Source organism: Pinus tabuliformis, chromosome 5_1, assembly GCF_031772625.1.
Source record: "Pinus tabuliformis cultivar Carrire ecotype Pingquan chromosome 5_1, CPIR1, whole genome shotgun sequence".
In the NCBI taxonomy this organism is placed as follows: Eukaryota; Viridiplantae; Streptophyta; class Pinopsida; order Pinales; family Pinaceae; genus Pinus; species Pinus tabuliformis.
The window spans coordinates 612,281,991-612,306,116 of record NC_142305.1 but is presented as its reverse complement, the minus strand read 5'-3'; the positions used below and the strand labels follow the sequence as shown (position 1 = coordinate 612,306,116).

The following is a 24,126-nucleotide window of genomic DNA, read 5'->3' as shown; positions in this document are numbered from 1 at the left end:
TCAAACAAGTTATTTAACAAATTTAAATACCGAAATAAACACAATACAGTCACAACATTTGCAGATCATCAACTGAAAGAAAACAAGCACACATGTGACACCATTATTTTTGGACAAATATCCCCGGAAAAACCAAATGCGGGAAAACCAGTGCAGCTATTCAGATGGTTATATTATTATGCAGTCTATCTGAGTACAACTGGGTGCCTAACAGGCTCACTCGACAGAGAAAAATACACGGAAGCAATACCTTTATATTCAGAAACAGGTATTCAGAAAACCTATCCCACGAAACCCTTTCCGGCATAATTGAAGCTCAGCGCTGACCCTTTTGGCCTATGCGTCAGCCTCCTGCTGACCTGCGTCAACCCCAGGATCCTTTGCGTCAGCCCTCTGAGGCACTGCGTAGCCTCTAGGACCCTATGTGTCACTCCAACAGCCTCTACGTGGATGACGCAGTCCCTCTGGCCTCTATGCTATCTCTACTAGCCTCTGCGTAACCTGGACCGGCTGCTGGTCTCGCTCTCTTTGCTTCTGCACTGGTCTCTCAACATTGTCTCTGCCTCGTACTCACTGCCCCTCGGTGCTGATCACTGATTCAACTTTGCTTAGCAACCCCGCGCTAGCGAAATGAATGATTGATCACTCTGGTGTGTTCTCCAACTGACCCTCAAGCCTCCCCTTATACTTTTCTCATTGGTCCATCAACGGCCGATATTAAATCTCTAATCAACAGCTAAGATTAGATTTGGCTTGATCCATGACTTTTGGAACCTTCTAACCCAATTTTATATTAATACCCATTAATATTTTATTTTTCCTAAGTTTATACTTGGAACTCCATTAAAAATATTAATTATTTTAATATCTCCCAAACTGGGTACAATATGTCCAAACCATTTCTGGGTCTTGGATATCTCATGTGCTTTAGCCTTTCCACCAATTTTCACGGCTAGAGCACATCCGATGCTATCCTAAATCAACACTTCCTCTTAGCGAGGACTTTGCTCTAGTAATACTCCTCATCCGCATCCATCTCTACTGACATCCGCTAGTCCTGCTACTCCTTTTCGGGGCTTTCGTAGCCAGGTATAATCCAAGAGGTTGGGTAACTCAAGGATCTTGCCCCTCATCGCCTGTAGTCTACTGATTACAGCTCGATGTCTCCCCACTTCTTCTCAATTGGCACATGAGTACTCATGGCACAATTGTCATCCTCCTCGACTTCTTTCTCCTCCTTCGAGTCAGAAGCCTCTCCCTTACTCTTCTTTCTCGGACACTGGTTCGCATAGTGACCCAATTCCCCACAATGGAAGCACTTGAGCTTGGAGAAGTCCTTCTTCTTCCTCTTCTCCTGCTTTCTCGCAGATGCCAGAGTGGCATCCTCTTCCTCTTCCTTCTTGATCCTGACCCCTTTGCTGCTACTCCCTGTCTTGGTCAGTCGTCTGATCTCTTCTTGACGAAGAGCCGCCCACAGTTCTTCCCAATTCGTAAGACTCGCCCTGCCTAGTATTCTCTGGACAAATGTCTCCCAATCCTCGGAGATTGCGTTAAGTGCGGTCCTTACCATCAACTCCTGATCCGGTGTGGCCCCTATGGAAGTCAGTTGGTCACGGATCTCCTTCAACCGACCGAGGAAGACATCTATCTACTCTCCCTTCTGCATTTGGCATGACCTTAGCTGATTCTCCATGAGCATCTTCCTCTGCATGGAAGTATGCTGGTACAATGTCTTCAAAGTGTCCCACATCTCTTTTGCCATTTCCTTCTCAGCAATATGTGGGACCACATGATCCTTGACCCCATCAAGGATGATACACTTTGCCTTAGCCATTACCTGCTCGTACCTTTCATTAGCTACCGGGTCAACTGGGATAACCATCACTGTCAAGGCGAAGCCGTTGATACGATGTCTGTCTAGAATGGACAAGATCCTGGCCTTCCAGACCACAAAGTTGGACGCTTTGTCTAGCTTGTTCTGATCTCTTAGCTCATTCATGACCATCTCGCTGCTCTTCTGTCGACTCCTCAGAGTCTCTCTACTTCCCGCCTGGAAGTTATCGGTTCGACTCCTGCTGAGTCTCTCTACTTCCCGGCTGGAAGTTCTCGGTTCGACTCCTTCGTGTCTCTCTACTTCTCGTCTGGAAGTTCTCTTCTAGACTCCCTCTGCGTTATGATTTCCCTCCTGGAAATCCTTCTGCCAACTGTCAAGTTGCTCCTTTCCGATCGTCTGTGCAATTGCAACATTGATCCGGATTCCTTGGCTAGAAATCCGCCTTGGCAGCAACTCCCTCTACCTTGGTCTTGCCCTTTTAGGTACTGTTCTAACCACAATACCCCACCAGCTTCGCTCCCACAAACTGCCCACAGCTTCCTTTGCCCCAACAATTGATGGATTGAACCTCTTGGCTCTCCGCAATCCCGACATCGGAAAAACAACTCCCTCAACCAACTGAGTCAGCCCTCCTGGCCTCTGCATGAGCCTCTCTTTGCCCTCCTCAGCCTTTGCGCTGACCTCTCCCTGGCCCAGACTGATGACGCAGTCCCTCTACGCCAACGCTTCTTCTATCACTTCTGCAAGGATCAACGACTGTCACTCGGGACAGCTAATTCTGCTGCAAATGCTCTGCTCAGCTGATGCCTTCAGTTCTCCTGTGATCTGCAAGCACGCTCTGATACCATGTTGAATTTTCTAAGTCTATCCATTAGAAAATTAATTTGTATTCTGCTGGTTTATTTCTTCTACTTGTTTAAATTTGAACAAGTTATTTAATACATTTAAATACCGAAATAAACACAATACAATCACAACTTCTACAAATCATCAACTGAAAGAAAACAAGCACACAAGTGACATCGTTATTTTTGGACAAATTTCCCCGGGAAAACCCAATGCGGGAAACCGGTGCAGCTATTTAGAGGGTTATGTTACTATGCAGTCTATCTTGTTGGCATTATGATGTATGTGTTGTACTTGATGGCAACCCACTCATAGAAGAACATCTCACTTATATACATTCAGATGAATCTACAGAAGAAGGACAGTTCAAAAGAATCAAATGGCAAGTTCTTAGTAAGCTTTGCCATCAAGTCCAAAGGGGGAGATTGTTGGCATTATGGCTAAAGTGTTGTCCTTGATGGCAACCCATACAGGTGATAGATCACAGTACTTCAGGACAGTAGCAGAGATTGATGATCAGCTCTCAAATATTGAAGAAAATAAGGGGTACGCAGGTACACAGTACAAAAGGCGCGGACCCGCAGGCATGTCATACATAAAGTGCGTACATACCCGCAGGTACACCATGTAAAAGGTGCGGACCCCAGTTCACTCACTTCAAGGCAGAGAAGCGCGCTCACGTGGGGTTTCTTATGTTTGGCCCGTGGTATTTAGCCCGCCGTTCTTGATTCTATGGTTTTGGCCCGTGGTATTGTTTTATATTATTATTATTATTATTGAGCCCCATGTTTTGGTATTGATCCATGATTTTAGGGAGAGCTTGCCTATATAAAGCAAAGGAGATCATTTGGCTAGACACTTGTGAAATTAGAAGATCTTAAGAGAAGCTTGATCTGAAATTCTTGTAATCGGTTTGTGAGAGAGAGTTGAATCAATATGAAGGAGAAACATGAGAAATACAAGTCGGATTTACTAATGGTTTGATATCTCCTCGGCGCATGTTCAGATCTGTAGATCTGACAGTCTGGGTTATTCTTGAAAAAGTCTTGAAATTATCCATACCCGCAGATACGCAAGTACAGTGAAAGAAAAGTGCGGAGATACGCAGGCGCAGAAGTGTTGCAGGTGCGCAGATACGCAGGCCCAGAAGCGCTGCAGATGCGGAGGTGCACAGGCAGTTCATTGGACACAGAGCGCAGGTACGCAAGAAGTCTGTAAGCCACAGTGCGTGGGTACGCAGGAACGCAGTTGGAAACAGTGCGTACTTCTACGCAGGTGTTATATGGGTGAAGCTGCGTACTTCTCATGAAATCTATTTAGCTGCCCTTGTTTATTATTGTTGTGTTCTGGTTTTTGAAGTGATGTCTGGTTTCTGGTATTAAGTTCTGATAACAGCAGTGATACATTGATGGATGAATGGATCAGGTTCTTATTGACTCATTTTATGTGATCTGATGGACTAGATCTGATTGATGACTCACTTGTATATGTATTGATCTAGTGCTTGGGTAATTCAGAAGGTTGTTTGATTATGAGCTTCAATGTTGTTGGGCCCAGTATGAAAATTGGAGGAAATGTGGCCTTTCAGATTATGTGTTGTGCTTCAGTGTATCCAGTCTGAAAATACATGAAACGTGGTACCTGAAGGAGAGAAGATTGTAGGTCAGCACCTATGTACTAGTATCTAAGCTAGTACAAGAGCTAAAGGAAATCTTTGGAGCATTGTAGCAGGTAGTAGCCTGCGTACTAGTAAATGGATCGGCTAGTACAAGAGCAAAGGGGGTTGTAGCTCCCATACTGGTATAAGACTGCACCAGTACAAAATATTGTAAAAGGATTTTCTTATTAAGAAGAAGATTGAGATGACTTGTAGCAGGTGGTTTTCTCCCACATTGGGTTTCCACCTTATATCATGGTGTTCATGTGTGTGGCTTATGTGTGATGATTTGTTCTATTTTACTGCACCTGTTTACTGTTAATATGGTTGATAATGTTCTAATGCACTCATTAAGGATCAACTAACTAAATCATAAGAAGTTGTGGAAGTAGCATATATGAATCTGAATATGGAAATGAAAAAGTTTTATTGATGTGATAATACTGATTCACCCCCCCCTCTCAGTATTATTTCCAACATATCTGAGTACAACTGGATGCCTAACCGGCTCACCCAACAGAGAAAAATACACGGAAACAATACTTTTATATTCAGAAATAGGTATTCAGAAACCTATCCCACGAAACCCTTTCCGGCACAACTGAAGCTCAGCGCTGGCCCTTCTGGCCTCTGCGTCAACCTCCTGCTGACCTGCGTCAACCCCTGGACCCTTTGCGTCAACCCTCTAAGGCACTGAGCAACCTCTGGGACCCTTTGCGTCACTCCAGCAGCCTTTGCGTGGATGACACAGTCCCTTTGGCCTCTGCGTTGTCTCTGCTAGGCTCTATGTAGCCTGGACTAGCTGCTGCTCTCGCTGTCTCTGCTTCTATGTTGGTCTCTCAGTATTGTCTCTGCTTCTTTGCCTCGTACTCACTGCCCCTTGCTGCTGATCACTGATTGAACTTTGCTTAGCAACCCCGCTCTAGCAAAATGAATCACTGATCACTTTGGTGTGTTCTCCAATTGACCCTCAAGCGTCCTCTTATACTTTTCTCGTTGGTCCATCAATGGCTGAGATTAAATCTCTAATCGACGGCTAAGATTAGATTTGGCTTGATCCATGATTTTTGGAACCTTCTAACCCAGTTTTATATTAGTAGCCATTAATATTTTATTTTTCCTAAGTTTAGACTTACGAACTCCATTAAAAATATTAATTATTTTAATATCTCCCAAACTGGTTACAATCTGTCCAAACAATTTTTGGGTCTTGGAGATCTCATGTGCTTTAGCCTCTCCACCAATTTTCATGGCTAGAGCACATTCGATGCTACCCCAAATCAACAAAGTACCTAGTGTCCCAAGAAGGAGAAGTAAGAACATGCAACAACTTCTGTAGAGATCGATAATTTGTCCAACAAATTGGAGGATGAATTCACTTTATATGTAGCTATACCTCCAAGAGAGAGGTGGGGATATCTTGAGCTCTAGTTCCTAGAGTCGCAAAGATTTGGGCGGGGTCCGAGGAGGGCTGCGTCAAACATATGTTTCTTCTTGGATCATTACCTTGGCTACAAGGGCACACACTTTTCAGTAGCAGAAGGATCATAATGTCAATGTGGCACAGTCAGATCTTAAGGGATAGCTGCAGAGCTAGTTGCAGTCAGTTATTGAGGGTGCAGAACCAGTCAAAGCACAGACAGACTTAGTAGACAGTGTAGAGGTTAGTTCTAATCAAAGGCTCAAGAGGCAGTTGCAGAGCCAGTACAATGACACAATTGATTTAGAGTTTAGTTCTCAGTCGCAGTAGTTGCAGGAGCAACATCAACATGAGATCAGTTGTGGCATAGAGTAGAGTTGACAATAGTGCAGGAGGCACAATGTAGTGTTAGCATAGATGCAGTATGGTTCAACTACAAAGTTGGCAGATGAATCAGAGTATGTGTAGTGACTTGGTGGGAAGTGGCAAGTTGTCATAGCTGTTAGACATCAGGAGCGTGAGGGAAGATGTTATGGGAGAAAGACATACCACCTTCCTTGCTAAGAGGGAGTGTTAATTTTTGTAGCATCACACAGGTGTTCTAGTCTCAACTTGTGTCAGAGGCTAAAGAGCACAAGATCTCCAAAACCGAGAAAAGGTTTCCACAGAAAACACCTAGAGACAACTCAATTAAGTTAATTGATCACTAATTCAAAAATGCCTACGTCTAACTTAGGAAAATTGATTAATTAGCAACAATTAATTGAGAAAGATCAAGAATGCTCTATAAATTCACATGGATTGAGTTTGAGATGATCTTAGCCATTGATGGGGATCTAATCATGGTCGTTGGTTCACCAAGAGAGATTATAAGAGCAGGTCGATGGGGATGGAGAAGATACATTGAGTGAGGGAAAGATCTAGAAAGATCGAATTTCCCAGAGAGCAGAGATTCAACCGGGAAGAGAATTTGAGCCAAATATTAGTGGTAGAGATTGAGCAGCAGCAGTAGGGTGGTCCAATGGAGTTTTCTAATGCTGGAAGAATCAACTGAGAGAGGCCGAGTTATTCCATAGGAGGTTGTGCAGGGGTTTGCACAGAGCCTCAAGGAGGCAGTTTGATTTAGCTGAAGAGGAGGTCGATTCAAGTGCCGGAGGTAGGGATGATTTTCCAGAGGGTCAAAGAATCACTTCCAAATGAAGCAACTGGCAAGACATCTGATTCAGAGGCAAATCCGGGCAGTTCGCGTGAGGGACTACGCAAAATCTACGTAGAGGCCTGCGCAGGGGTATTTCGGGAGCCATTTTCTGAGGCCAAGTTGAGGCCAATTTCTTGTGGAGAGAGAGAAATTATCTCAGATATTTTGCCATCAATTTCTTAGATTAGGATTGCCAGTTCAACATTCAATTCATTCTACTCAGATTTTGCTGCTGAATAATAATAATAAAACCTTCATCTGCTGCACCGGTTTGCCCACATTGGGTTTCCCTGGTGGACTTTTGTCCAAAAATAACAATGTCAATTTAATTGTGTGTGTGCTCTATTTTTCTCAGTTCCAGTTTATGTTGCCGCAACATATTTATTTTTGGTGAAAATTATAGTAGTGATTTATTTGTTGTTTGTCGTAGCAAATAACTTGCACATAATAATATTCAGTTAGAAGAATAATTTCTAGTTGTTGCAATAGAGTGAAAATTTCACACACTCGATGATGAGGGACATTTGGTGTTGGTTCTCGAATCCATCTTGGAGGTGCGAGAGAGGAAGCTTAGGAACATAGTTATCAGAGAGTTCCTTGTTAGGTGGAAGGATTTGCCTTCGTAGGATGCTACATGGAAAAGATAGAAGGTACTACAACACTCGACATTGTAGCTGCTTAAGGACAAACAAATTTTGGTGGGGAGGACTATAATATCCCCTATCCCATGAGATTGCTAGAAGGATAGCCTTTAGCCCGTTTTGTTCCTTGGGAGAAGAGGCTAAGGATTGGGGATCAATTTTGGTGTTTTTGGACTTGGGAAATGTGGGTGAAGTGGGTCCCATGCTCAATTGTGGGCCACATGGGATCAATTTAGACTCATAGAGGGGGAGTGACTTTTGGAGGGAAAGTGGGGGCCACCAAGGAGGATGCATGAGCCATGATTATAGATGAAAAAAGGGGGCACTCCACATTATATTTTGACAATTACAATTGTGAAAATTGACCTCTTGTGAGTTGTTCAGCGCAAGGGCTTCGAGTGCTGCTCAACACAGGGATTTCAAGCAGAATCTAGACTGGTTTCAGAGAACTTGGAGTGTCTCCCTAGCTGGAAATTAGAGGAGTCCATTTCAGGGCTCCTATAGAGCTTCACTATCAACATTTTGGATCAGCAGTACGCATTTTCTGGGGCTCAGAGGCTGAGCATTAGGTTGATTAGTTGCACTAGCTTCAAAGAATTGGGGGGAAGGGGCAGAATTGTAGGAGTAATTTCTACATCCTTGACATGGAATTTTGATGGTAATTTGTAGGGGTATTTTGGGGCCATTTCTTGTGAAAATTCCTCATCAAGAACCCCTGCTGCAGCAACTGATGATATTACTCCTATTTGTTAAATTCCTTTAAACAAATTACTTGCAGTTTCCTACGACAAATATCGTAATACATACATTGCAGCCTTTACTTAATTACATATTATGCGGAAACAAGAGACTGAGCAAGAAAGAAAATACAACAAAATAGACACCGTTATTTTTGGATAAATGTCCCTGGAAAAACCTAATGCAGGAAAAATGGTGTAGCGGATCTGAGGTTTATTATTATTAAGTGGAAGAAAATTTTGAATACATCTTTGTATACCTCACTGGTTATTCAGTTATAGAGAGAAACACTGGTAGAAAGATTTGTGAGATTACCTCACACAATCACTGAGAAAATCCCGATTGATCCGGATACTGAATGAAGTGCCTCTGGAAGGCCCTACGCTACCTCTGCGCAGTCCTTGCGTCAACCTCTCTAGGCATTGTGTCACCTAGTCTGTTGATCAATTTGCTGCCCGGAGTCTCTGCTCTCAGCCTCCCTGTCTCACACCCTGGCTCTTGGCATCTAAAACTAACTCTCCCTAGCGAAATCTCAGACTCTCTCTCACCCTCTGCGCTGCCTCTACGTGGCCCTGTGTTAGCCTTTGTGTCTAGGCTATTGTATCACTCTTTGCCTCTCTGTTGATGATTCTCCGACTGAGAAAATCTCTGTTGATTTGGGGTAGCATCGGACATGCTCTAGCCATGAAAATTGGTGGAGAGGCTAAAGCACATGAGATCTCCAAGACCCAGAAATGGTTTGGGCAGATTCTAACCGTTTTGGGAGATATTAAAATAATTAATATTTTTAATGGAGTTCCTAAGTTTAAACCTAGGAAAAATAAAATATTAATGGGTATTAATATAAAACTGGGTCAGAAAGTTTCAAAAGTCATGGATCAAGCCAAATCTAATCTTAGCCATTGAAGGACCAATAGGAAAAGTATAAGAAGAGGCTTGAGGGTCAGTTGGAGAACACACTGAGCGAGACCAATCAGTTCGACTTTTCGAGCGGGGTTAGCTGAGAAATTCGAATTAGTGGTCTGGAGAGTAGCAGGAGGCGGCAAGTATGAAACAGAGAGTCGGGAAAAGCACCAGGGGGAACAACGCAAAGGTTGGAGAGGCAAACGCAGAGGCTGCAGACTGTGCAGTCACTAGAGGGCCTGCGTGGGTGACGCAGAGAGGCCCAGTGTTGACGCAGAGAAGCAGGGGATGACGCAGAGGGCCTGCGAGCTACGCAGAGGTCAGCCAGGTTGACACTGAGACTGGGGGAAGCGCTGAAGAATTTTTTTCCTTGTTGGGTAAGCCAGTTTGGCACCCAGTTGTACTGAATAATTGCTCAATAATAAAATACTCCCTTGCTACATTGGTTTTCCCGCATTGGGTTTTCCCGGGGACTAATTGTCCAAAATATTTGTGTCGATTCTTGTGCATGTGTTTATTTTTGTATTATGATGTGATAGCTATAGCAGAATTTATTTTAATGTTTACTGAAGGATTTTCATAAATAACTTATCGGGAAATAAGTAGGTAAAATAAATCAGTTGTTGCAGTAATAGAATTTTCACATGGTATCAGAGCAAGTAATCAGAGACAGAAAGGGAAAATCAATTATGCGTCGAGATGATGATGCAGAGGCATCTCCATTAGGAGACTCGCACAGATTTTCAGAAAATTGCACAAGAGAAAGTGATTTCGATTTCTCTATGTTGGCTTCCAGGCTGGAAGAAGAAGTGGCTTGTGTGACTAGCTCTGCATCATCAGAGGTATGGTATATAGACAGTGGGGCCTCTTGGCATATGACGGGAATCTGGGAATGTTTCTCAGATTATCGGGAGGAGAAGATGAACTTTCAGATCACCATGGGGAACAAGGCAAAATGTACTCCAGTAGGGAGGGGTACCATAGTTTTTCAAACAGAAACGGGAGAGCGGTTCTTGCTACCAATGTGCTGCATGTACCAGGATTGGGGATGAACTTACTTTCCGTGTCGCAACTTCAAGGCAAAGGCTATGACGTTTTCTTCATCAAGGAGAAAGTATACGTCAAACACCCGAGCTGGAAAAAGAAAGTGCAGATCAGGATCAAAAGTAACAGGTTGTACAAACTACAACTAGAATCACCAATGGCACTAATAGGCAGTCATGGAGACAAGGATTTGAACGAACTATGGCACAGAAGAATGGGACATTTGCACCATGGGGCTCTGAGAATTCTCAGGAGCACTGTAACAGGAGTTCTGGATCTTAGTACAGAACGAGATGATGTATGTAGAGGATGTGCTCTAGGAAAGTATGCCAAGGCCTCATTTCCTAGAAGTAAAAACAGGGCCAAGAGTGTACTAGGATTGATACACTTAGATATCTGCGGACCCATGTCCATTAAAGCTCTTAGTGGTGCCGAGTACTTCCTTACCTTCATTGATGGTCACTCAAGGAAAACTTGGATTTATTTTATGAAAACCAAGGATGAGGTTTTCTGTTGATTCAAAGAGTTCAAGGCTCCGGTGCAGAAGCTAATTGGGAAGAAAATAAAAGTTTTGTGCTCAGATAATGGTGGAGAGTATGTCGATAAGGACTTCACTGATTTTTGCGCTAAGGAGGGCATCAAAAGGGAGTGGACAACTCCGTACAATCTGGAGCAGAATGCAGTAGCAGAAAGAAAGAATAGGACTATTGTAGAAGCAGCTAGGGCCATGATGTATGATCAGGATATGCCAAATTTCCTGCGGGCAGAAGCATGCAACACAATAGTCTATGTTCAGAATAGAACTCCTCATCGGGCATTGGGCAAGATTACTCCAGAGAAGGTCTTCACAGGGAAGATGCATAAAGTTAGTCATTTCAGGATATTTGGGAGCTGAGCATATTGCCGCATACCTGAGGAAAAGAGGAAGAAGCTGGATCAAACTGCAGAAAAAGAATATCTAGTGGGATATAGCGAGAACGCTAAGGCATACAGAATCTATCTTCCAGGGAGCAGGAAGGTAGTAGTTCGACGAGATGTGAAGTTCATGGAAGACAGGGCTTTCAGAAAATCTCGAGAAATGCCTTCCGAGGAGTAGTCAAAAGAGGAACCGTTGGTCAAACCTCTTCAACCAACGAAAGAAAAGAATTCTTCCTCGGGTCAGGAAGAATCACAGGATGAGGAGGAGCTAACAGAAGCACCTGTTGGTAGAGGAAGAACGAGTAGGGAACTTCGTCAGATTCTGCGTGATGCAAAGGACTTCATCGGTGCGCCAAGGAACAATAAGAGGGAGCGAAAACAACCAGATAGATATCAGGCATTAGTAGCTTAGGATGGGGAGCCAGCCAGTTTCAAGAGGCAGCTCAACATCAGCTTTGGCTGGATGCGATGGTAGAGGAGTACAACTCCATAATGGTGAACAATGTCTGGGAGGTAGTTCCAAGGCCTCAAGGCAGATCAGTGGTAGGTTTGAGATGGATCTACAAGATTAAATACATTGTAGATGGCAGTGTTGAGAAATACAAAGCTAGGTTTGTGGCTAAGTGGTATGCTCAGAAGGAAGGAATCGACTATGAAGAGACCTTCGCCTCGGTAGCCAGGTATACATCTATTAGAACCGTGATATCTCTTGCAGCACAGATGGGGTGGGAGATTCATCAGATGGATGTCAAAACGAAGTTTCTGAACGATGTAATAGAAGAAGAGGTATACATTGAACAACCAGAGGGCTTTGAGACACAAGAGAAGAAGTCTCATATATGCAGATTGAAGAAAGCCTTCATTGGGCTGAAACAGGCACCTAAAGCGTGGTATGGGCGAATCGATGGATACTTGCAGAAAATGGGATTTGTCAAGAGTGACGTAGATCCAAATCTCTACTATCTGGTTGTAGAGAATGAGCCTCTAACCTTAGTATTATATGTAGATGATCTTTGCCTGACAGGATCATCCAGGCTCATAGGGGACTGCAAGAAGAATCTAGCCACGGAGTTCGACATGAAGGATTTGGGACGAATACATTATTTCCTGGGGTTGGAAGTTTGGCAGAAAAAGGGGGAGATCTTCCTTGCGCAAGGGAGATATGCTGCAAAAATCCTGAAGAGATTTAGGATGGAGGACTGTAGACCCATGGCTACTCCAATGATAACCAATTGGAAGAAGATTGATGCATCAAAAGACAAAGGTGTTGATCTTGTATAAGGCAGCTCATAGGGTCCCTGATGTATCTGGTCAATACCAGGCCAGACATTTGCTACACTGTCAACACCCTCAGTCAGTTCATGGTGGAGCCGAAGAGGGTGCACTAGTGTTAAAATTGGCAACCAGGGAAAAATTTCATGTGGGTCATCTTATTCATGGCTAATAATATTTTTATTAGATTCCTCTCGTCGAGAGGTGTAGGATTGATATAAAGATCATCCAATTCCGTTAAGTATTCATGGAGATATGAATTTATTTTGATTATGGAATTATTATCAAGCCGACCTACAACTCATGTAGGCTCAGAAGCCCAACAGTCGCATCTATTCACCCACCAACGTTGTGTATAAATATAAGAGGACTTTTCCTCATTTAGACTCACTCATCTCATCACATCTCTCTCTCTCTACTGCGCAGATATGAGTCTCTTCTCTACTGCGCTGAAATGGGTCTCTCTCTCTCACACATGTGAAGCCGGAAGCTGTTGAATTTGAAGCTGCAACTGCAGAAGCAAAGATTGACTTGCGTGGCCTAGAAGATCTCCTCTTTGGAACTGCGCTGTAGGTTCATCTGAACCTCCTCTGAAAGCTGCAACTTTTGGTGGTGGAATGAAGTCAATCCGACGAACGGTTTGCAAGATATCGACTGCCCTAGTTTGAAGCCAGAAACTGCTGAAATTGAAGTTGCAACTGCAGAAGCAAAGATTGACTTGCGTGGCCTAGAAGATCTCCTCTTTGGAACTGCGCTGTAGGTTCATATGAACCTCCTCTGAAAGCCGCAACTTTTGGTGGTGGAATGAAGTCAATCCAACGAACGGTTTGCAAGATATCGACTGCCCTAGTTTGAAGCCGGAAACTGCTGAAACTGAAGCTGCAACTGCAGAAGCAAAGATTGACTTGCGTGGCCTAGAAGATCTCCTCATCTGAACTGCGCTGTAGGTTCGTCTGAACCTCCTCTGGAAGCCGAAACTTTTGGTGGTGGAATGAAGTCAATCCGACCATCGGCTCTCTGCTGAATTATTGAAGATAAAAGAAGATTTGATCAAAGGGTTTCCCCACACATTGTGGGGTTTGTCCCTGGCTAGCCGCCACATCTTGTGTCTCTTGTCTTGGCTTGTTTTCTGTCGATCGTTTAATGTTCTATCTGCACTTTACTTTATGTACATGTGATTGCTAATCGGTGGAATATAATAAGAAAAAGAAGTAAACTGTTATAAGCATAGAACATACCATAACTTAACATGGTATCAGAGATAAGGTGAAGACAAAGCCCAAGCAAGAGCAAGAGCAATCACTGAAGAGAAGATTGGCAAGGCCATCCTAAAAGAACTATGGGGTCCTCAACACTCTTTCCTGCCGAAGACAAGCTCCGTGAGAAAGCTGACTATCACGGATGGATGATGTCTATCGATCTAACCCTTGAAGATCAAGGAGTGCTGGACCATGTAAGAGGCAATATTGTTGAGCCTTCATCAAATGCATCTGCTGCTGCCTGGAACAAATGGAAAAATGGAGAAGTCAAAACAAAGAAGATCATCCAGGACTCTATCGACAAGCGCTTGGTGGCCTACATCTCTGATCTAGACACCTCCAAGGAAATCTACGACAGACTGGTGAGTTTATTTAAAGTTAATGATGCAAATCAAGTTTTGTTTCTTAGAAATAAGTTGAGGGAAATCAAGAAGGGTAAAGATGAAAGTATGCAAGCATACTTCTTAAGAATCACCGAGATCAAGAACGATCTCCTATCTATTGGGGAAACTATTACTGACAGAGAAATGGCACTCACAACTCTTGGAGGATTGCCATTTGAATGGTATGTGTTCAGGACTACTCTTTTGAACTATAATGTAATTCCTGGTTTCGAGGAATTAATGGCTAGATGCATTCAAGAAGAAACAAGGGAAGAAGTGCAAGAAATGCCCATGCCTAAAGGTCCTCCTGCTGCCTTTTCTTCTCATGCTAAGAAAAGAAATAATTCCGGGACTAAATCAAAAGGAAAGGCTGGACCTAAGGGTGGAAGAAAAGGATGATGTTACATTTGCGATAAAGCAGGTCACTATGCAAGGGAGTGCCCTAATAGAAAGGACTCACACCGGGACGATGATCAAAATCCCTCTGATGGTAAATCAAAGGAATGACAAATTCAACAGCAAAGGTAAGAGGAGAGTTGGGAATCGAGGAAGAGGACAACCATTCAAGAAGGCTAGAAAGTCCAGGATGTATTAAATGCACCTAACCTCAAAAAGAACCTAGTGTCCATCTCGGTAATGAAAGACAAAGGCTACAAGGTAACCTTCAGCAATGGCAAGGTACGTATATGGAAAAATAATGTTAAAGCCTTTACTCTTGGGTTTCATGTTGATTCATTATATCAGGTCGATGGAAGTCCGCTAGGTGTCATATCTTATGACACATCTCTTCAGTCCAAACTTTGGCATCAGAGGTTTTCCCACCTTCATTATAAAGCTCTACCCGATGTAAGACAGATGGTAAGAGGGATGCCTGAATTCCAAGTAGAGAAAGAAGGTGTATGTCCGGGATGTGCCGAAGGAAAGCTCAAAAGGGGACCATTCCCCTCAAGCCAAAGCAAGACCTTCGATATATTGCAATTGGTTTACTCAGGCATACCTGAGGTTGGCATTAAGAGGGAGACTTCTACACCACATTCTCCTGAGCAGAATGGTGTGGTGGGAAGGAAGAACCAGACGATGATGGAAGCTGTCCGGGCCATGCTACATGAACAAAGACTTCCAAAGTTTCTATAGGCTGAAGCTGCAAACACTGCCGTATATGTGCAAAATCGATGCCCTCATCAAGCATTGGGTTCCAAGACTCCTGAAGAAAAATTCACTGGTAAGAAACCTGATGTTTCTCATTTTAAAATTTTTGGAAGCCCTGTATACTTTCATGTGCCGAAAGAGAAAAGAAATAAATTGGGAGCATCTGGGAAGAAGGGAATTTTCGTGGGCTATGGTGAAAATACTAAAGGCTATAGAATCTATGTAGCCGGTCAAAGGGAAGTCATAATTAGTCATGATGTCACCTTTGACGAAGATATAGCTCTCAACAAGGTGATCAATCTTCCGACTTTGAGGAGCTCTCAAGAAGTCGACACCGGGAACCGAAAGAAAAGGATGATGAATCAATGCCTGATGTAGAAGAACCCATGGATCCGATTGATCCTCATCCACATGAGCCTTCCTCTTCTAGGAAGAGGCCTTCATGGCTTAGGGGGATACTTGATGATGCTGAAGGACATGCTGCACCCTGAGGAACCTTCCATCAAAGTAAGGAACTTAACAGGTATCAGGGATACCTGACCATCATGAGCACGATCATACAAAATGAACCTTCATCATTCTCAGATGTCATCAAGCATTAACTATGGAAGGATGCTATGACCATAGAATATGAGTCTATTATGGAGAATGATGTCTGGGAAGTAGTCCCCAGACCTTGGACAAGACAATTGTTACTTCAAAATGGCTTTACAAGATAAAGCATGCAGCAAATGGAAGTATGGAAATGTATAAGGTTCATTTTGTTGCTCGTGGTTTATCCCAGAAGGGAGGTATAGACTATGATATTTGCACCTGTTGCCAGATATACGACCATCCACTTGATCATAGCCCTTGTGGCTTCACAAGGATGGAACCTACATCAGATGGATGTTAAGACCGCGTTCTTGCATGGTTCTATCAAAGAAGAGGTCTATGTGGAGCAACTTGAAGGATTTGAGATTTATGATTGAAAATATCATGTATGCAGGTTGAAGAAGGCTCTCTATGTGCTGAAGCAAGCACCCCGAGCATGGTATGAGAGGATCGATAGCTACTTGATGAAGTTGGGATTCACTAGGAGTGAAGCTGTTCCTAACCTTTACTTTAAGGTTGAAGATGACAAGCCTCTCATACTGGTGTTGTATGTGGATGACCTCTTTCTAACAGGTGCAAACCCTCTCATTCACAAATGTAAGAGGGAGATGGCTTCTGAATTTGAAATGAAGGACCAAGGACTTGAAGTGTGGCAGAAGCCAAGGGAAATTTTCCTATCTCAAGGAAAATATGTGGTAAATATATTGGAAAGATTCGGTATGATGGACTGCAAGCCTATGACTACCTCGAGGATCTTAACTTTTAGAAGTTATATGGTAGTGATGTCGGACCAGACTTGGGAAATGCCTCTGAGTTTCAAAAACTCATTCGCATTGATGTTCTTGGTGAACCTCCGTCCGAACATATGTTTTGCAGTTAGCATTGTGAGCTCATATTTGGTTGAGCCTCACTGAATTGATGCCAGGAATCTTCTGAGATGTCTTCAGGACACAATCTCTCATGGATTAAGATACACTGCCGGAGATGTGAGACTACTTGGATATACTGATGTTGATTGGGCAGGCAGTGTGGTGGACCGTAAGAGCACTTCCGGGTGCCATTTCACCTTGGGATCGGCTTCGATATCCCGGATGAGCAGGAAGCAGAAGTCGGTGGCTTTGAGCACCGCCAAAGCAGGATATATTGTTGCTAGCATGACCTCGTGTGAGGCAGTCTGGTTGCGAAAGCTCTTCAGTGAGCTGTTTGGATTTACATTGGATACCACTGTGATTCTCTATAACAACCAGAGGTGGGATTCGATTATTGAGGAATCCCGTATTCGTTGATTGCTCCAACAGATAGACATCATCTGGGATATGGTAATTTGATGAGCAAGGATGCTCCATTGCATTAAGATGATGTACAGGTTGATACACCTTGTCAAAGCCTTGGGGAAAGATCTAACTATGATTTTCCCAAACGACTTGGAGTCGGCAAGAAACCCTTGTACAAGGGTCCTGCTTGTTGCATACATTGAGCTCTGGGAGCTCTGAGGGCTTGCGGTTATTACTGGAGCAACATACGACCACAAGGTGACTCACCCTCCCCTGGTGGTGCGCACTGGAACAAGATGATTCGCTCTCTTGTGGGACAAGATGATTCACTCTCTTGTGGGACAAGATGATTCGCTCTCCTTTGTAGCAGGATGATTAGTTCTCCTGTGAGGCCTGGATTGATGTGTTCTCCATGGCAGCCTGGATTGATGTGTTCTCCACGACGATTGTAGCAGGATTGATGTGTTCTCCTGTGAGGGCTGGATTGATGTGTTCTCCATGGCAATTGTAGCAGGATTGATGTGTTCTCCTGTGAGGACAGGATTGATTAGTTCTCCTGTCGAGGCATCCTACCCATGCAGTCTGGGACTCATGGGAAGTACCTCTCATCTGATCAATGAGTAGGGAAATGAAGTTAGGGACCATAGTAGTACCGATGGACGCATCGTTGTAACTACCGTACTCCCTATGCTAGGATGACCTCCATTGATCTGGGATCAATGATACTGGTCTAGGACCAGTGGTAGGAGTTGTACCATACTATGACGCTGACTTCGGGTCGGTTGAGACTGGTCTGGGATCAGTGGTACATACTCTGAGACTGACTTTGAGTCAGTGGAGGATGATATTGGTCTGGGACCATTGGAGTTGTACTCACTATGACGCTGACTTTGGGTTGGTTGAGACTGGTCTGGGACCAGTGGTACATACTTTGAGACTGACTTTGAGTCTGACTTTGAGTCAGTATGATACATCCTCGATCATTTCTTCTTCTTCATAATTCGGACAAAAGTAGAGTAGAACAGAACAATGCAAGAGCAGAGCAGAACAGAACAAAACAGTACAGATCAGTGCAGGGCAGAACAAGACAAAGCAGAACAGGCAAAATAGAGCAGAGCAGGGCAAGGGTCAGGATGTACAAGGCAGTGCATTTGATGGATGAATAGTAACGACCGATAGACAGATTGCAGATGAAGTTCTCCATGGTTGAGAGGGAGTGTTAAAATTGGCAACCAGGGCAAAACTTCATGTGGGTCATCTTATTCATGGCTAATAATATTTTTATTAGATTCCTCTCGTCGAGAGGTGTAGGATTGATATAAAGATCATCCAATTCCGTTAAGTATTCATGGAGATATGAATTTATTTTGATTATGGAATTATTATCAAGCCGACCTACAACTCATGTAGGCTCAGAAGCCCAACAGTCGCATCTATTTACCCACCAACGTTGTGTATAAATATAAGAGGACTTTTCCTCATTTAGACTCACTCATCTCATCACATCTCTCTCTCTCTACTGCGCAGATATGAGTCTCTTCTCTACTGCACTGAAATGGGTCTCTCTCTCTCACACATGTGAAGCCGGAAGCTGTTGAATTTGAAGCTGCAACTGCAGAAGCAAAGATTGACTTGCGTGGCCTAGAAGATCTCCTCTTTGGAACTGCGTTGTAGGTTCATCTGAACCTCCTCTGAAAGCCGCAACTTTTGGTGGTGGAATGAAGTCAATCCGACGAACGGTTTGCAAGATATCGACTGCCCTAGTTTGAAGCCGGAAACTGCTGAAACTGAAGTTGCAACTGCAGAAGCAAAGATTGACTTGCGTGGCCTAGAAGATCTCCTCTTTGGAACTGCGCTGTAGGTTCATCTGAACCTCCTCTGAAAGCCGCAACTTTTGGTAGTGGAATGAAGTCAATCCGACAAACGGTTTGCAAGATATCGACTACCCTAGTTTGAAGCCGGAAACTGCTGAAACTGAAGCTGCAACTGCAGAAGCAAGATTGACTTGCGTGGCCTAGAAGATCTCCTCATCTGAACTGCGCTGTAGGTTCATCTGAACCTCCTCTGGAAGCCGAAACTTTTGGTGGTGGAATGAAGTCAATCCGACCGTCGGCTCTCTGTTGAATTATTGAAGATAAAAGAAGATTTGATCAAAGGGTTTCTCCACACATTGTGGGGTTTGTCCCTGGCTAGCCGCCACATCTTGTGTCTCTTGTCTTGGCTTGTTTTCTGTCGATCGTTTAATGTTCTATCTGCACTTTACTTTATGTACATGTGATTGCTAATCGGTGGAATATAATAAGAAAAAGAAGTAAACTGTTATAAGCATAGAACATACCATAACTTAACAACTAGGCAATAGCCAAACATGTTCTCAGCTAAGTCACCTGACACGAGGATTCAGGATTTGTAGGATACGGGATTCGAGAGTTGGATTCGGACACGTTGACCCCCCAGAACAGGACACGTAGGATTCGTTATATATTATTTTATTAAATATATATATATATATATATATATATTAAAAACTAGATATTTCTTACACAAATTCTCATTAATGATACAAATTCATTGATTTCAAACATAGATCATTTAGATGTTAGTTTTATAATTTATTGTTTACAAAGTAAGTTAGTAATAGTAACATTATAGCAATTAGCATGCATACTACATACCAAATTCAAATACATCAACATGTCACATAAAATGATAAATCATGATTCATAAATGAAAGACAACTTACAGTTACAAGATAGTAAGATAAACACACTGACAACTGTAGTTTTCTCATTAAGTCTTCAAATCAAAATGTGTTACATAGGTAGTGCAATGGCAATGCCACAATGGCAAATAGAAATAGAAAATATAAAACAACTATAGGTATACAAGCCTCAGGCCCTCAAGGCAATAGGTAGCTAGAGCCCATGACTCATGAGTCAACAATCCTCATAGTCATCATCAGAATCAGCATCAATGTCCTCATCATCATGGTCACCACTGCTCTCCTCTGCATCGTCCTCCTCCCCTGTATCCATAGTCGCCTCTACATCTGCTGGTGTGGAGGATGACCCCTTGAAAATATCATCGTCATCAAATCTAACAGGCTCTAGCACTAGATCATTGAGATCAAATCTAGCAGGCTCTAGCACATTGCCTCCTCCCTTCCCCTTGGTGCTTGTCCCATCCTCTCTTGTGACATATTTCCACAAGGGATATTTCTGAATGTTGTCTTTAGGTCCTCCTCTTCCCTCAACATTACTTGCAGCAGACTCTGATGATATTGGGGGAGGAGGGGCATCTCCAATGGAGACGTTCTTCCCCTTCTTTTGCCCCTTAATTGCTGCCCTTGATTGAGCCACGAATACTGTAAAAATAAAAACAAAACATACACAAATTTGTAAAAAAAAATCATATATAAACTGCTGTAATAGAAATGCCAAAAAATAGGGATGAAATGCACTTACCTGGTGCTTGAATCTTCTTGCCGAACGCTCCACACCCTTAGCTGCTTGCTCCAAACCCTTAGCTCCTTGCCCACAGCTCAATGTATGCAAAACTGAAAGAGAGAAATGGAAAAGACTTAAAGAACAACGCCTTTTTTATGCTCGCGGGTTTCATTTTTTGGGGATTCGAATCCCAAAATTGGGACACGACGTGTCCTAACAGGACACGTACGGGTTTTGTATGTGTCTCGTTAGGACACGACGTGTCCCCTTCTGGGATTCAAATCCCCAACGAATTGTGTGCGATTCGCGGGATTCGGACATATGGCCTCTTTTCAATGAATCTGGTTTCTTAGGTTCTCAGGTATTTATAGGGAACAGTTGATTACGGACTCTTGTACACCAGGGGCAAGGATATTAGATTGAGTGAGTTTACTGATGTAGATTGGACAGGAAGTTCAGTGGATCGGAAAAGTACCTCTGGGTACTATTTCAACATTGGATCAGGAATGACCTCCTGGTGCAGTAGGAAACAGAAATCCGTGGCTCTGAGCTTAGCTGAGGCAGAATATATGGCCGCAAGCACAGCTTCGTGCGAGGCCATATGGCTTAGAAAACTGCTTGTGAACCTATTTAGAAGAAAGATGGAGGCGACCAGGATCATGTGTGATAATTAGAGTTGCATCAAGCTCTCTGAGAATCCAATGTTTCACGATCGATCAAAGCATATTGATATCCGGTGTCACTTTGTCAGAGACTGTGTCCAACGAGGAGTTGTATAGTTGAGCTACACTCCTACAGGAGAACAGGTGGCAGACATCCTTACCAAGGCCCTTGGAAGAACCAAGTTTGATTATTTCAGGGAGACGATGGGGATGATAAAGAATCCATTTCAGTACCAAAAATGGGTATGATGTTGTAGTCACTGCGTCACCTAGTCTACTGATCGATTTGCTGCTCGGAGTCTATGCTCTCAGCCTCCCAGTCTCACACCCCGGCTCTCGGCTTCTGAAACTGGCTCTCCCCAGAAAAATCCTAGACTCTCTCTCACCCTCTGCGTTGCCTCTGCATGGCCCTTCGTGGCCTTGCGTTAGCCTCTGCGTCTGGGCTACTGGATCACTCTCTGCCTCTCTCTATTGATGATTCTCTATCTGAGAAAATCTCTCTCCGGATGCTATCCTTGCCCCTTAACTGCAAGAAATCTCCTCAATTAGGCATTTCCTCCTGAGAACTTCTCACTTCAAAAATTCGATCTCTTGAACTCTCAGTGTGTTTTCGAAATGACCCTCAAGCCTCTTCTTATATCTTCCTGTTGGACAACCAACGACCTAGATTAACTCCTAATCAAAGGCTCTAATCATTTTGGCTTGATTTCCGTCTTCTTCTAGGAGTTACACCCACAATTAGATTAATACCCATTAATATTTTTAATTTCCTAAGTTTAGACTTAGGGTCCCATTAAAAAATATTAATTATTTTAATAAAATTGTTTCTAGGTGGAATTTCCCATAATGCCTTTTGGGTTCTTTGGAATACATGTGCCTAAGCCTCCTTGCAAAATTTGAGGCCTAAAGCACATCCGATGCTACCCCAAATCAACATTTCTAATGGTTGAATTCAACATTTTTTGGCAGAGCATGGGCCTCATAGGAGGAAGTTTGCGCAAGCATAAGAGCTGGGCAGATTGGGAGCTTGAAGGGCTAAAGAATTAGAGATTTCTGGAGACAAATTTCAGATCAATTGGGAGTTCTTCAGTTGCAGAGTTGAGGGCTACTTCCAACAGAGGATTTTGGCTGTGGTACACACTAGTTGGCCAGTTGGGCCATTCGTACCAGTTGGAGGACTTCTTCACCGCTTGGGACTAGACCAAACCATTTCCGGGTTTTTGTGGGTTTTTGGAGAGGAGTCCATGGGTGAAGATTCATGTTGATCTGGGCAGTATTTAGGTCGGAAATAATCATTCTAGTAGTCAGCCAGAAGCAACTTATTTATTGGGCCAGCAACATCACCATTCTGAGTTCTCTACTACTTGGGTCAGTAGCATATTTCTGGGTTATGCTCAGCTTGCTTGGCAAGCCTAGGTTCTTTTGTTTCATCTCATTTTATGTACTCAGATCCATGTTCTAATATAATGGTTCAGATTGTTATGCTGGTTTCATTTGCGTGTTAAAATTATGGCCATTGTTACTTCATTTTGTTGTTGTTCCAAGTTCATTGTTTTGGTATCTATTGTTGATTTTCCATTAGGAATATTACATGTATGAAAACAGTACATATGGCAGAATTATGCCATCTACGATACTCAACCATTTCATGCCAATGTATGCAAGGAAGCTATACCTAAGTTGGACAAAAGCACCCTCAAGGATTAGTAGTGATACTTTCATTGGCACTCAACAAGACCAAAAGACCATGAAGAGTGCTGATTCCTGAGAAGTTTATTGTCCTAATCATTCATGTAAACAATTTACAAAATTTCATGTCTTATCCACACACAAAGTGATATATGTAGGTATGTATACCCTAACGAAAGGTCCAATCAGAGGTACAAATTAGAAGACCTCACCCACCAATAGGGAGGGCAGATCAACAGAGAGAAGAATTCAGGGATGATATTGATCCTGGAAACTAATTTTCAGCATTATAACAAGAAGGAGCATGGGAGGACCAGCAATAAGAAATAAGAAGCAAGGTAGGTCCACAAGGAAAGTGACAACATAGGACATTCTTATAGTCAATGGTTTTCTCCTGAAGAAGGTTTCTACCATTATGGTGATCTTCCCCGTCAGGTTTTTCCAAGTTGACATTTTGACAGATTCTCATGAGTTTTTTGTTAGCTTGTAAGCAATATTTATTGGCAAAAGAAATTATTATTAAACAATGTTGTATAATATTTAACAATGCTAAAGATGCATCATCTTAATATTTGCCCAATATGATAATTCTTGCATATATTATGTTTGCTACATATATAAAAATTTCATTTAATTTTTATCATCAAAATTAGTGTTAGATTACGGTTTTTTTTATTATAATTGTCTAAATGGTCAACTTCTCTGCAGGTTGGAATGTCAGCTCCCATTTTGGTGTCCATTAACTGCACTTCTCTAACAGACACGTCTGATGTGTTTAGGAGGGTACGGCACATAAGTTGAACTTCGTTTTTTCGTTTCTATTTATTCAATATAAAACATTAATGTTACCTGGCATTTCTAAATGACTAAGGTAACTTCTTTCACATTTTTATTGACAATTCTGTTTGTAATAGATACTGGAACAATGCCAAGAAAGGAAAAAAGACCTAGATAATGTTACCCCATTTTATGAGTTGAAGAGTCTGCTATGTCAAAGAACACAATCGTCTGAAAAGAAGATGATGTAAGAAATGATTAAGGGTAGTTACTGTCCTTTTTTGCATTTTTCTTGTATTGAGCATATCCTGGGATAGACCGCTGTACATAGAGGCAGTCAAACTGTTATTCATTCTTGAGATTCATTTTTGAAGGAATTATGTATTTATTGGGCAACCTGTTAATCCTTTAACTGTTGGCAA

General features: G+C 42.8%; 1 protein-coding gene across 2 annotated transcripts in view; it reads left to right on the top strand.

The window, feature by feature from the left end:
• LOC149166414 (DNA replication factor CDC6B-like) overlaps nucleotides 1–24,126 on the top strand; it is a 388,798-nt gene that overhangs the window by 151,214 nt on the left and 213,458 nt on the right. For both annotated transcript variants that reach the window (XM_089431340.1, XM_089431341.1), the window contains 2 exons: nucleotides 23,636–23,710; nucleotides 23,842–23,951. In XM_089431340.1, the coding sequence (XP_089287466.1) occupies nucleotides 23,636–23,710; nucleotides 23,842–23,951 (185 nt within the window). The remainder of the gene's footprint in view (nucleotides 1–23,635; nucleotides 23,711–23,841; nucleotides 23,952–24,126) is intronic.